The 15,056-nt window shown below is 41.0% G+C and overlaps 1 protein-coding gene across 1 annotated transcript in view; it reads right to left on the bottom strand.

The window, feature by feature from the left end:
• Positions 1 to 378: 378 nt before the first annotated feature.
• lgr4 (leucine-rich repeat containing G protein-coupled receptor 4) overlaps positions 379 to 15,056 on the bottom strand; it is a 76,215-nt gene continuing 61,537 nt past the window's right edge. Inside the window, exons 8-18 of the mRNA XM_072671181.1 lie at positions 13,900 to 13,971; positions 13,681 to 13,752; positions 11,860 to 11,928; positions 11,589 to 11,660; positions 9,611 to 9,676; positions 8,401 to 8,472; positions 8,224 to 8,295; positions 7,283 to 7,408; positions 6,949 to 7,046; positions 5,678 to 5,734; positions 379 to 5,148 (exon numbers count right to left, since the gene is read on the bottom strand). Coding sequence (XP_072527282.1) covers positions 3,770 to 5,148; positions 5,678 to 5,734; positions 6,949 to 7,046; positions 7,283 to 7,408; positions 8,224 to 8,295; positions 8,401 to 8,472; positions 9,611 to 9,676; positions 11,589 to 11,660; positions 11,860 to 11,928; positions 13,681 to 13,752; positions 13,900 to 13,971 — 2,155 coding nt within the window. The 3' untranslated portion in view covers positions 379 to 3,769. The remainder of the gene's footprint in view (positions 5,149 to 5,677; positions 5,735 to 6,948; positions 7,047 to 7,282; positions 7,409 to 8,223; positions 8,296 to 8,400; positions 8,473 to 9,610; positions 9,677 to 11,588; positions 11,661 to 11,859; positions 11,929 to 13,680; positions 13,753 to 13,899; positions 13,972 to 15,056) is intronic.

The raw sequence follows: 15,056 nt of genomic DNA, 5'->3' as shown, positions 1-15,056 counted from the left end.
ATAAAACACCCCAAAAATTGTAAAATTAAGCAAATTTACAGAAGCATCTTCACACTACACTGATAAAAGTATTAGTTCCTTGAGTAACTTCTAGGGGTTCTTCAATTTGAAACTGTGGAATAATACGATGAGGGGAGTGGGGCACCAAACACCCCCCCCAGAGAGCACAGCCAATTGTGCTCTCTCAGACACGGCTGCTGGTGGCAAAGCAGCATGACTCAGGATTTTCTGGCCATACTTACCACTCGCCATACTTTTTTTTAAGAGCATGTCTGGTCTTATTGTGCCCGCCAGAACATTAATAATGTGGAATAAAATGAAGAATAATAAATTAAAATGAAGAATAAAACAGTAGAAGAAGGAGATCAGAAGTCTGCATCAGACTTTAAAGCAATTTAGTTTATATTGTTTGGTTTACAAAAATGACCACATACCGTACACAATTTCCTCCCACAATTGGCTTCAACTAAAATGTGACTTTCATTCAGTGACGATGTACAACTACATGTATTTACAATGAGAGCAATCACACAGACACACAGACACCTCACACGAGCAAACCATTCTTTCACACTGCGCACTACTGGCAGCCACTACAGTTCCAGAGGTAGCTTCCACGGTTAGACGATGCATCCCATTCTTGATTAGACATATCCTGTAGAAATAATTTACAACATACTGAAACACTCAGACGCACGATGTCGCGTGGTGACAGACACACACATACATACACGCATACACACACACACACACATACAGATTTGGAATTTGTCAGTTACATTAAATATTAAGCTCCAAGATTTCTTTAAGCACGGGCTGTTGGAAGAGCTTATTAGACTAACATGAGAACATAACTAAAATTCAGCGAGAATGCAAATGTGCTTTAAAAAGCCTGAAGGAAGGTAGTGCCATTTTGCATCAAAGCAAAAGCAACGGAAACACAGAAAGGTTTCTGTTCTCTGAAATGCCTGAACACACACTTGCTTATGCGGCTTCTCACCAAGCTATTAGAAAGGCTCAGGACTAAAACGACAAGTTTTATGGACATGGATAAACCCTAGTCTAGGACTATACTGCAATGCCAAGTGTGTTTTACAGTTTAATAATGCAATTTAGTCAAGGCTTAGGCTTAATCTGGGTTTGAGAATCTGGCCCAAACTTTTTTGATGACTTTCCAACCTTGTCCTGCCTGAAATAGCCTAACGACAACTTCAAGGTTGAGGTGAAAAACATGTGTAGATCAATAAAGAACGTCTATAAATATAGGTATGCTCTTTGGACCTGCTGGTGCTGTGGAAAACTATATATATATATATATATATATATATATATATATATATATATATATATATATATATATATATATAAAAAGGAACACTTTACATTAAGAGGTGCATATTAATTATATCGTAATATGGCATTAATTGTTACTTATATTTTCTTTTTTGAACTACTTTGTACATTCTACTTATTTCTTATTATTATTATTACTTAAAAATACATTGCACAGAGTACACTGTTGACTGCTAGGTATTATATGTACAAAAAGTATTGGGACACCTGTTCATTAATTTTCCCTTCCAAAATCAAGGGTCTTTAAAAAATGCTTATCTTGCTTTTGTTGGATTTTCTACGGTACAGGGAAGGCTCTCTACTAGATTTTGGAGCACTGCAGAGAGGATTTGATAGCATTCAGCAACAAGAGTGTTTGTGAAGTTAGGATGTTGGATGCTCACCACCCTACTTCAGGCATGGTGCCAATTGGTTCATGTTTATCTGTTCCAGAGAGTCCTATTCTATTGGCAGTACTTCTCTACAGGGACTCTGGACCACTCCCAGGCCTGAAAAACAGCTTTCACACTTGACCAAACGCACCAAACCCTTAGAGCAAGCACACTCGAGTCCAGAAAAAAAGCTAGTAAGAAAATGCACTTAAAGCAGACGAAAGCATTCATCAGAAGGGGTGTCCACAAACATTTGAACATACAGTGTAGCTTATTACCTGTGAACCGACCCTTACTACACTGGCATTGAACTGATAAGTGTGTGTGTTTACTCATACCATATGAAACTGACTAGTTGTTTTGGGTTAGTTTACTTAATGAACTGTTAATTAACTGAAAAGGTAATCAGTTACTGTGGAATAAGTAATGCTCAATGAACAGCTAACTAATGTATAAGGAATAGTTTATATTCTACTCATAATATTTTTATTTGATAAGGAACATTGATTAATAAATCATTATTTTGCAGCCTTTAATGTAAAGTGTCTGAACACAAGAATAGTACTTGCACCACAATAAAAATAATCTAGCCAAGTTCTTTGGGGACACTGTGAGGGAACACTCTGGAATTTTGGATGTGTCCAGCATGATAAAATTCATAACTCTGCCTCAATCTGTGAGAAATATAGTACCTTTTTTTGTTTGTTTTATCATATTATATCAGAAAATAGTGTTTTCCATACATTTCTGTTAATAAATTAGACCATTACAAATGTCAAACCAATGGCTAGCCAAACCGAGGATAGTATTAAAACAGATCTGGAATTCTTGTCCACTCGTTTTCCCGACTCTAGCTTCAAACAACTCATTCACCCCGGGGGCTTCAGCTGAGGAAGTCAAGGGTCTGTTTGAATTCATTTGCAGCTGAACCATAAGGCAGGCTGAACAGTCTGGAGGAATGGCTGCTGGGCAATGCTAAATATTAGCATAATTTCTGAATAAGGAGATGCGGTAGCATCACGCTTCTACTCACGCTTCTAAAAGCTTCTGCTCCACGTTACATTCTCCACCACTAAAAACAGATACATGAAAGCTGCTACATGGAAGAGGATCCTGTGGTTCTGTCATACATTGAGGTCATTAGAACAGGGAATGACAACAGTGAAGAACGAAAAGAAAAAAAAAAACACAATCAATATCATTACAAAAACAAAAACATAAATGATTTTTTCCTCTAATTGATGGCACATTTATCCCTGCTTAATAAAAAGAACAAAACAACATCTTTGCAAATGAAAGTGGTGTTCTGTAGAAGAGCGAGAGGCAGGCACTAGCTGTTGAGTTGTGTGTGTTGTTTAAGGAGTGGGCAGTCAGCTCTCTGCAGCCATGAAAATGAAAAAGATGTCCACGTTTGGCTCAGTGAGTCTTTTTGTGTATTGTCAATTTCCCTTTTCTTTCCTGACGAGGGGTCAGTGTCTATTCACACACTTAAACACACACACACACACACACACACACACACACGTGTGTACATGTACTTGCGTGGAAAAAAAAAGTGCTTCCCGACTGGCTGTGTGTCCCCGGCATTTCCCTGCATGCTGTGCTTCTGTCTGCCCTTACCGACTGGGCAGGGTCCACTCTTGAGTGGGCGAGCTGTAGTGCATGAGTGAGTGACCAAGTGAAGGGTGTAATTGTGTGAGTCAGTGTGTTTAAGGGCTGCATGATATGGATAAAATACCATATTGCATATTATACTTGCTACATACTGCGAAATGCCTTGCAATATGCTTAAAACCATCAGTGAGCATTATTTTTCTGTTTGCTGGATCATACCAATCCTTGAGTCATTCAAACATCCAAAGAACATCACCTGCACCTGGTCAGGATGCTCACAGCACACGAGAAAACAATTCAGTGATTGGTTAGAGGCTCATTTGCATATTGTGAACTTTTAGATTATCGGGACTGTAAAGGCCGATATCGTGTTAAAAGTTTGGCAAACAATATAATGTGCAGCCCTGGTGTGTGTGCACACAGTGGCAGGCTCAGTCTTTAACGCGTGGGATGTTGTAGGAGTAGTGCACTAATGGCAGTCCTCTGCTCTGGCAGAAACAGGCTCGTCCACATGCTTGCACCTGCTCGGAACTGTCAGACACGAACGAGTCACCCTCGTCCGCATACTCCGACTGAGCCCACAGGGTGCCGCTGTCCGCCCAGCAGCCTTCGGCCCTCGGGCATGGAGCCTCGGCACCCGCCAGTGCCGGGCAGCTGTGCGATTTTACTAAATGTCTGCAGGCAGAGGAGGAAGAGGAAGAGGAGGCAGACGATGAAGATGTTCTGGCCAAGAGGGCTGCCTCACAGTGCTCGCAAAGCTGGGTGTACATCCCACACTCGTAGCCCAGTTCTCCTGTCCCGGACGAGCCCCCATTTTCCACCATCCCGGACGAGCCCCCAGATCCAGTCCCCACCGCCACTGCTTTACCGTTTCTTCCATCGCAGGCTCCACCTCTGGCCCGCCCCCTTAGACGGAGCCAGTCGTACCGGAAGGCCGGGTTGAAGCAGACATACAGAACTGGGTTCAAGCAAGCTGAGAGGGGGAAGAAAATCAGAGTGACTGACTTGGCCATCTCGGGACCACCTGCCGCACTACCAGCGCCGGCCAGCAGGGGGGCGAAGGAAAAGGCTGCTACTGGGCAGAAGAAGATGCAATTGGTGAAAATGAGCCAGGCGACGTGGCGGACAGAACCGGCTTGTTCCGGGTCGGCCAGCCGTGCCCGTCCCAGGCTGCAGTACAGATGTGTGTAGACAACAGCGCTCAGCAGGTAGGCCAGAGTGTTCAGAAGGACGAGGGCCACTGTGACCCCGAGGCCTGGCCCTGGAAATCCAGAAAAAGGCAGACAAAGAGGAGACCCTGCGGCCGCACCATGGTACAAGCCAAGAAAAGCAGCTATCGCGGCCAATAGTCCCAGCAGGGCAGCGGCCAGGCCAAACCTTTTACGCCCCTCTCTCCGTTCGCCTCCGCCTCCCCTCAGCACACCCGCCTTGCCCATTAAGGCCCGCACGGCTAAGCTTCGCTCCACTGCAGCCAGCGGCAACAGCAGGACGGCCCACTCAGACGAAAAGACAGCGAGCACGCCCAGTGCCTGGCATCCAGCTCCTGTCTCCCACCAGACTCCATAGGTGGCGAATGAGCCCCAAGTGACAACATCTAGAAGGGTCAGGGCGGCCACATACAGGCCCGTCAGCAGGTTGGAGGAGGCTAGCAAAGCTACTAGCAGACGGGCTGGTGTGAGCGGAGAGGCGCGGGGGGAGAAGGTGGCAACCAGCACCAAGCAGTTGAACAGGAGCGCTACCAGGCAGATGAACCACACGGTCAGTCGGATCATCCAGCTGCCCAGCAGATGAGCACACGGCTTGAAGGCCCCTGCAAGAGAACTCCGTTAGCCACCAAATTCCAATGAAAGAATTCATAGCTTTTATATAAAAACTTAAAATCACTGTTTTTCTGATGTCATTAGAACCAACAATTTACATATTGCCATATATTCACTATACAACACTTTAGCCCCACCAATTCATAATACAGTTCTCAGGAGTTTCAGCTAGTTGCCCTGACTGGAGCACACTACAGGGCAACCAGAGCAGAGGTCTATTAAAGGTGCAATGACAGAAACAGCTTGTTTAATTTCAAGGGTTAATGAAAGGTTGGACAACGGTGTTAAAAAAATAAATAAGGACCCGTTTCTGAAGCACAAAACCACAGATATGTCGTAATTAGACATGGAAAATATTTAGCCCCAGTTTTATATATTTGTCTGCATCGGCATTAGCAGATATATCTATATATTTAGAAAAATATTGGTTTAAGGAATTGGCCCAAAATTCCAATATCCCTAAAATGAATTGAATGAATTGGCCAGTGACCTGTGATAAGGATTTTAGTGTTTATTTACCTGGTGAAGGAGAACAGTGCATCACCAGAGGAACCCTGTCCATCTCCTCATCTCCACCTACATACAAACACACACACCCATACATGCAGAAGAAAAACAGTTTTTGACATTATTGCTGTGAACTGGGTCATTCTCAGTCTTTATACAGTTAAGACAACATACAGTGGCATGGCACCCTCTCAAAATGTCTGTTACTTTGAACAGTTATGCACCAAGATAAAACACTTTTTCCCCATTGTAAGCAAGTTTGGTGTATTAGTTTTGTTTTGTATGATTTTAGAGTAAAAAAAAGGAAAGGAGCTCTGTGCAAAAGTCTTAGATAACCTTTTACAAAAGCCTTAATTAGCTTGTTAGGGCTCTGACTTTTTCACAGTCGTTGTAAGAAAATGCCAGATGCCATAAATTCCAAAGATTTCTAAATATTCAGACTCCAAAACTATAAGAAGATAGCATTTCAGGTAGCATTTCATCAGTTCTGAATGTAATAAAGAAATGACAGTTAACAGGGATGGTGGAGGTTATACTGATATCTGGAAGACTCTGGAACACTTTCAGAGAAAACTGCTTATAGGACTGTTAGGACAGTACATCAAAACCTCAGTGGCACTGCAAAAGACCTTGACCGTTGGTGCATTGTTCTACTGCACCAAAAAGCAGGTCATCTATCACTCACTTAGCTATATACAGTGACAGATATTTTGACCAGGGGTGTCCCAAACTTTTGCAAGCCACTAAAAATTCATTTAAAACTTGTCCACTGTACCCACATTCAAAACTAACTCTGAATCAATGAGGGTGTCACAATGTATTGAAACCATCTAATATAACTGCATTTGCAATCAGCGCTAATCAACAACCTACTCCAGCACGTTCATGTCAAATGGGTGAGTTGCACTCTGGAAACTCCCAGGAGAGGCAGTGAAAAACTGTACTGTAGCGACTTCCTAATGCCCCGTAATAATACATAGTTTTAACAGTAAAAATGAATGCAATTTCACATGTATAGATAATTATTTAGCTATCAATTCTCTTTCCCTGCATGGCGATTATCAGCCTTCATATTTACGCAAATACAATGCCTGATCGCTCAGGCCTGACACAGTCATTTCTCTTCATTCACTTTTTGTTAAAAATTATTGTGAGGATATTGAATTGTGAGCTTGGTTTCATAAATCAAATCAAATCACAGGCTGTGTTTATTGATATACCCCTACTGGGTGATAACAGAAAAACCATGTAATGGTCTGGATCAGATTTCAAACGTCTCATACCCAAGGCTTTCCTCTTTTCTTCACTTTCGGAGGAAATCGGTGTGCCGTCGCAGGCCATGAAAGCACAGCACTGATAGGCATAGGGCACTGATATAGACCTACACACACACACACACACACACACACACACACACACAGAGGGAGAAAACAGAAAGCGAGACATGGTGAATTGAACTAAAATGGACTAGTTTAAATATGAACTTTCTGAATGTGTTCAGAGGAAAATCCGACTTTGGGTGAAGGGGATAAAATTCATTATTCAAACTAACTGAACTAGGACACGGAGGAGCCCTGAATGAACTGTAATCAGTCAAAGCTACTTGGCTTGGCTCACCTGAGCTTGGGCAGGCTCTTGGCGGTCAGGCTGTTCTTCATGTCCGGATTGCCCACTAGCTTAAGCTGGTTTAGAGCATTTAGTCCAGTTGTGGGTACACTGGCTAAGAAATTCATACTCAGATCCCTGCAGAGATGAAAAAGGCATTAATGCACACAGACACACACACACACACACACACACACACACACACACACACACACACACACAACATAATCTCAGACAAGAAATGTTTGGTGGCAGAAGGTAGCTTCTTTAGTTTTCCTCCGGGGTTTTGCGACTAGTGCAGCTAAAAGCTAAGCCCCTTAGCATCTAGCACTGTGTATTTATAAATCTATTTACTAGATGTCCAAATATTTGTGGACATCTACAGATGCAGATACTGACCTCACAATCAAATCAAACCTTCACAGCAATGCTCCAAAATCTAACCGAAAGCCTTCCTTGTACAATAGAGACAGTTACTCCAACAACATCAGGATATTTTTTTATTATCCATGATTTCAAGAGAAACAATGAATGAGCAGGTGTCCCAATACTTTTGTCCATATAGTGTAGCTTTTTATTTGCTGTCTTTGCTAGTGATGTAAATAATGATGGTTGAGATATATTACACAGTCTTTTGGCTCAGGTAGGTCGTAGCTTACCTAACAGTTCAGCATGCTTTGAGGCATCAAGTGTGTGATGACTTAGGCATGCAGTCTGCACAGTGCTAATTGGTGTTTTATTAAGTCCAATTTCTTGTTGGCAGTAAGTTAGCCTCGTAGCTCCAGGGCCACTTTAGTCAACAATCTATAGCTTCGCTGACAAACTACATGTGGGATCAGGGGGAAGTATGGAAATTAGATTCGGTATGTTACAGTATGACCATTTGTCAATAAGCACTGGCAGTCGATCTCACTGTACTGGCTACACTAACTGACGAAGCATTCTGGACTCACAAGTTGGTTAGAGCGCTGAGAGAGAGGAAGGCGTCTCGATGGATGAACTTGATCTGGTTTCTGCTCAGGTCTCTGCACAGCGTTGAAACACAAATCAGCGGAGTTAAGATAAAAGCCAGTTTACTGATTTAAAGGAACTGTATTGAATTAAAAAGGCATAGAGATAAGGGTGCTTACAGCACTCTGAGGTTGGTCAGGCCCTGGAAAGTGTCTCTGTCTATCTGCTGGATGTGGTTGTGCTGTAGGGTTCTACACAAGAAAGCAACAGAGCAACAGAGAAGCAAATAACATGCCATGAAAATCAAATAAAGAAATAAAAATAAAAATTAATAATAATAATAAAAATTAATAATACACAATAATAATAATAAAATTAATAATAAAAACTCCTGAGAGGAACAGAGTGCAGCTTCAATGGATCCCATTTCCAGGCAGTTGTTATGTGGTTGCTATAGTATTCTGTATGGTTTCTATGGCGTTACTATCTGGTTCCTGTGGTGTTACTCAGTTGTTAGGGTGTTGATAATTGGATGCAAAGCAGTTGATATGGTGTTTCTAGATGGTCACTATGGTGTTGCTAGTTAGCTGCTTTGAAATGCTGCGATGTTACTAGCTAGTCGCTGTAGTATCCTATGTGGTTGCTATGGTGTTGCTTATTGCTTGCTATTGGCTTGCTATTGGTTGCCTATTGGTTGCTAGGGTGTCTCCAGGTCATTTCTAGGCAGTTACTATGGTGTCCCAGGGCAGTGGTGGCTCAGTTGTTAAGAGTGCTGGGTTATAAATAACAATGTGGGTTCGGCTGTTCGGTACCCAGACCTGCTGAGCTGCCACTGTAGCATGACTGACCCTGCGCTCTGACCCTGGCTTTCTCAGCTGGAAAATGCTGGAAAGCTGCCACTGTTGAGCCCTGCTGCACGGGTGCCACAGCGAAATCTACCCATCGCTCCAGGCACGTGTGCTCACTGTATCACTGTGTGTGTTTGCTCACTAGTGTGTCTGTGTTAAATGCAGAGGTGTCTCAGGTGGTTGATCAGGTGTTGGCAAGTGGATGCTGTGGTACCCCAATATGGTTGGTTGGGTGTCACTAGTGCATTTGTATCATTGTGACATAAGATGACATTTTACTAAGGGAAAAGAAATGTGCACAAATCTGTTGCTACATGAAACCTTGGAAGTCTGAATCACATAATCAGACCTAACAATCTTGAGTTGGAACGATACCTTTATGTCAATAACTGGCAGCAAAAATCATAATATTCATAAAAATTCATAATCGTAATAAGCATAATAATAATAACACAATTATTTGGATATAACTATAGTTGTGCACTGTTTTGCAACCATAATAGAATAAGAGCATGTATATGAGAATAAAGGAGACGCTTACATATCCTGAAGCCTCATGCAGCCCTGAAAGGACGGCAGCTCTTCTATCTCATTGTAGGATAGATCTCTGTTGGGACCCCCCCCCCCACACACACACACACACACACACACACACACACACACACACACATTTCATTACATTACATTTAATATCTCACATTATATACAGTACACCTAGTCCTTTCACCCTTATTGAAAAAGAGTCATTCATACAAATAAAATAAGCTCCATGCACCAGACACACAGACAACTCTATAACAGGTAGTGTGTGTGTGTGTGTGTGCTGCTCCTCTGGGAGGTCATTAGAGCTGGGTTTAAACCATCACACAGCTCTGGCTCTGCAGTGCCCCTGCTGCAGAGCACACTGCACTCCGGCCCATTAGAGAGTGGTGTGTGTCTGCGTCTGTCTGTGTGATTGCACAGGGTTAGCCACTGGCATTAAAGTGGACTGTATGATTGCATGATTGACATGTGCAGTTGCTTCTCCAAATGTATTCAGACAGTGAACCCTATAGTATTATTTTTATGCAATGCTCATATAAACATTATGTATGCAAGGTTGAAAATGTATGTTTTTTTTTTGCTTTTTTTATTTCAGATATTTCAGTGAAATGAATAATATTTCTATACAAGCAGCCAAAACATCTTTGCTACGAATAAAATTGGGTTTCTGAAAAATTCAGCAGGAAGTAAAGTGAGTTCAAACATTACAACTTAACTGCAGCAGCATGTCAGTTTAATGCTGGTTAATGCAATGTTTTTGTTGTTAATACTAAACATTTGACCTTTCAAACCATAAAGCACTACAAAATCTACATCCATGTGAACATGATTAGTGAAAAGTGGCTGTATTAACGAAGGTCGTATTTTGTTAGGTTGGTGATGAGTGTTCAGAAAGTGAAAAATTATGACTTGGAGGAAATCACCAGACACATGTGCTGTACTCCTATTGGCCACAGGAAGAAGCCCTTACAGCATCATGCAAAAGTCACTGTTAGCTGACATTTTACTTAATACGTGTGTGTGTGTGTGTGTGTGTGTGTCAGCAGTGTGAATGAAGCTTAAGTGAGGAGATGCGTTGACTTTCTACTGCTTTCCTCGTTCTTTCACACTGCTGCCCTTACAGTAAAAGCCAAAGTTTAACCATAACAGTGTGGAAAACTGCTGTTTCTTTTTTTCCCCATAATTTTAGCCTTAGATATATGTGCTGTACTCCTATTGGCCACAGGAAGATCTGAGCTGTTTACGTCTTGTTTAAGTCCTGCCCTTCAACAAAAAACCCAATCAACTGGCTGCTTAAGGAAAAAGTCCCGCCCTTAACAAAACAAAAGCTGATCAACCTGCTGGTTACGGAAAAAATTCCACCCTTCAACCAAAAGAGCCAATTAACTTGCTGGTTACAAAAACAGTCCCACCGTCAATAACAGGAGCCAATCAGGTTCTGATTAATTCTTCTAATGAATCTTTTTAATGTAGAACACAAAATCACAAACCATCTTTTTCTGTAGGCAGATCTTCTGCATGATAATACGGCTCTACATGTCTGGAGCTTTAACTGACATAGCCTCTATGTGTTTAGGACTTTCTGAGTGTGTGTGTGCGTAACTCACGTGTGCCGGTGTGTGATATAAATGACATGTAACTGCTATGTGTTCCAGGGCTTTTGAGCGGCATTTAATTACACACTGCCTGAGGTTCTGACTGACATATAATTCATGCAAGTTACCTTCAGTTTGATTGACATGTGTTTTTAGGAGTTATGAGTGCTGGGTCAGTGTGTGAATGGATGGTTCTGTTGTGTCACTTTATGGCGCTGCAGTTGCTAACCTGAGGGCATTGGTCTATATGTGAGTGTATGCTCTGGAAAATGTGCAGCTTAATGTTCTACACACAGTTAAACAAGGTCTAATGCAATGGATTTGGAGAGTGAACAATCTATAAGAAGTAGAGTATAGAGCCAATGTGGAAGTAAAACTCACAGTGTGCGTAGCACAGACAGGTCCTCACACAGATCTTCAGGTATGGCTTTGACCTTAGTTCCCGTTAAAGTGCTGGAGAAAAAAAGACACTTATTTGACACTATATTAGAAACTTTCTGAAGAACACATTATGGGTATTAAATATATTAAATATATTAAAATTAAAATAAGTAAATAAATAAAATCTTTGACTTCTTAATGAATCAGCAATGATGAAGTTTGCAAGTTGGCCTGATGATATGTGTGTATATTTGTGTGTGAAAGCACTCACAGGCTCTCTAAATTCCCGGTTCCAGCCAGGCTGGGAAAGTCCTGCACCATACTGGCACCACGCAGCATTCTAGACCACACACACATGGAACACAAACATCATGACTAAAAGGATGACAGAAAAGACCCCTAAAGTCACTTCATGTGGGATGTGAACTGACTCATTTCCTGTAGAGGGTGTGCAGCAGATGACTATCAGGGGTAAGGCCCCTTTCTAGCATAAATTAGGGCTGCAAAGTACATAGCTTATTAATCACTGTTGTGATATTTGCCCTTGCAATATTAATGGAAAAGGGTGCAATATGGAAATGGGTGCACTGACAAATCACATTTTTTAAAATGTGTGCTGTGAGCGCTCTGAACATTAGCTGTTCCAGATGAAATAATTCACCCTCATGCACACATTAGCTTGTTTACATGATAAAAATCTACAGCTATTGTCTATAGATTTCTGCCAAGCTTCTGTAAAAGCTTGTCCAACCTGGCAACAGTTGCTATTAAAAAATGATCTGTATCAAATACACGGTTCTGTGCAGAAGGTTAAGGCACCAAAGCACATTATTTAAAGATGTTTCTTAGACATGAGAGTGTATTTGCTTGTAGAAACTCCACATTAGAACAGATGCTAGTAAACATGAATACTAGGGATGTCCCAATCAGGTTACTTTGGCCCCCAATCCGATCCAAGTCTCTCATTGCTGAGTATCAGACGATACCAATTTGATGGTTGTGTTTGTATAAATAATACAGCCACACAGTTTAGATAAGATGAGCTGCTAATTAATACGGAAGAAAAATGCCTTTATTTGTAGTAACTGTTTTATAGTTATTATCCTGATCATTCAGCTCCCAATTCCTTTAGAACGCTACAGTCAAGTCACTGTGTGTGTGTGTATGTGTGCGTAGTTGTACACACTCTGAACCGATATCTGTTTGGGTTTGTTGATTACCAATCTGTAACTGACCTGTTTTATAGTGAGGTCAATATGCCATGCTTGGGTTTTTTATAGTGTGTATTAGCATTAGCGTTAGCCTCCACACTGCTGCCAGCTGGCCAATAATGTCCATTAATGGTGCCTTAAGGACACCAGATGGCGCTCTGAACACTGAAAAATAGCTCTACACTGAACACGGTCAGCTCTTTTATTTACCTACTGAGAACGTCCACACTGCTGCCAGCTTGGGAATAATGACCGTGAAGGGTGCGCTCTGAGGACACCAGATTGTGCTCTGACCACCATGGTTAAAACAAAGACTTGGAACTGGCTTTGGATTAAAATAGCCAATACCCGATCCATTAAAATATGCCTGGATCAGCCTGATCTCGATCCACTGGATCGCATTGGGACATCCTTAACAAGTACAGTAAAAAGTAACAAGAATTTCTAATTGTGAAGAAAGTAGTTGAGATCTTGTGAGCAAGTTTGAAGAACAAATCTTGGTTCCAGGTTTTTCCTGGACGCATCCAGCCAGCTGCACTAACAAACCAGATGCTGGATGATCACTATAAATAATACGAGACTCCTATGCGGAGAGCTTTGGAGGTGTTTAATAACCATATTAATGAGCATAGTGATGTAAAACTATTTTGTGTATGAATATTATTAGTATTTATTCTAATATTAGTGTTATACTAAGTAAATTAACACTCACTGCCAAGATGATGTGCTTTTTAACTTTGTTGATTTTCACAGGTGCTGAAAACTTTTGCACAGGGCTTTTGTAGTACGTATTGCAAAAATGCAGAACATCCAAATGTGCCTTTTTTCTAACATCACTCAGGCCTGTAATTGAGAAAGTTACAAACAAACAATCAACTCACAGAGCGTGCAGGTCAGACAGGTTCTGGAAGGCTGACCTTCCCACGAAGGAGAGAGGGTTGTCATAGAGATGACTGCAGACACACAAAGACAGTGTGAGAAAACTTGAATACTGACTTTCCAGTGGTGAAATAAAAACAGGGATGAATGAAAATGTTATATTACTGCTATTTTAGTCATTTTGTTCATGTTTAATTCCAACCCTGTCAGAACATACTTACATCGTACGCAGCAGTGGATTCCTATGAAAAGCCCCCTCTGGTATGGTGGCTATGTTATTGGTATGAAAGCCACTGTAAAAGAAAATTAGAGATTAAATTAGGACCCATGTCATAAAATCACTGATAATGTCTCTGTGATTCACAGTTGGAGGAGGATGCAGCACTTGAAATAGCATCCTCTTGATCAATTCTCCAAAGATGAGTCATCCAGCAATGCCACTTACATACACCAGATGGCATTCTGAATCCCAATTCAGAACGGACCACCAAGATGCCTATGAAGCTGTGCGGATACTAAATCTATATTCAGTGGTTTTTAAAAGCTGTAGAAGAAAGAAAAGATCATGACTGCTTCAATAACCCCTTAATAAGACATGCTGTTCCGTTAGAATGGTAAAACAGGATGTAAATGAAATACGATATAATGAGATACACCACTGAGACAGAATGAGTGAATGAAACGAATTACATTCTGTACTTTACTGAATGCGGGAAATAATGGGAAATACTATGCCTGTAGAAAAGACATTAATACTGATTTTGGTCTATTGGTCTGCATGATAAGAATAAGGTATCATTATTTTAGGATTAGTGTAACAAATGAGATCCATACATACCTCTGTTCAAATCTATAAAATACTAAATAAATCTTGTAGAAGGGGGAATAAGTGAACAAATCCTCTACAGGCTTAGAAATGACATTTCCCGCAAAATCTCTAGGTATTAATTCAATTTAACATACTGAAAAACTACGGCTTATAAAATGTGTCATAATATTTCTTCATGCCAAACTTTACATTATAGAAAAACTTTTTTCCACTTAGAAAATATGTGACCAAGGTTACCAGCTAGTTTTCTCTAGATGTGTTCTCTTAGGTGCTGCTGTCCTATGATCAAAATTTATGTCTGTTTTTCGTTTTCTCCATGGTATGAACGCTGTAGCTGTTCTGAACACTGTGTAAATAATTCTGGATGAACAGACCAATAGAAATGCTCTAAATTACATACAATAAACTTTTATTTAACATTGATTTGTATAAAAAGTTAAGAACTGTTTTGGAGATACATGTTTTTCATTGGGCAGCGTTACATTATAGGCTTCTTTCTTTTCACTTAACAATTAAAGGGTGTCAAAACTTTTGCATACTGTATAATTA

The sequence above is a fragment of the Salminus brasiliensis genome, chromosome 25 (assembly GCF_030463535.1).
Source record: "Salminus brasiliensis chromosome 25, fSalBra1.hap2, whole genome shotgun sequence".
NCBI lineage: Eukaryota > Metazoa > Chordata > Actinopteri > Characiformes > Bryconidae > Salminus > Salminus brasiliensis.
The sequence above is the reverse complement of the archived record's forward strand: the minus strand, read 5'-3'. Positions and strand labels throughout refer to the sequence as shown.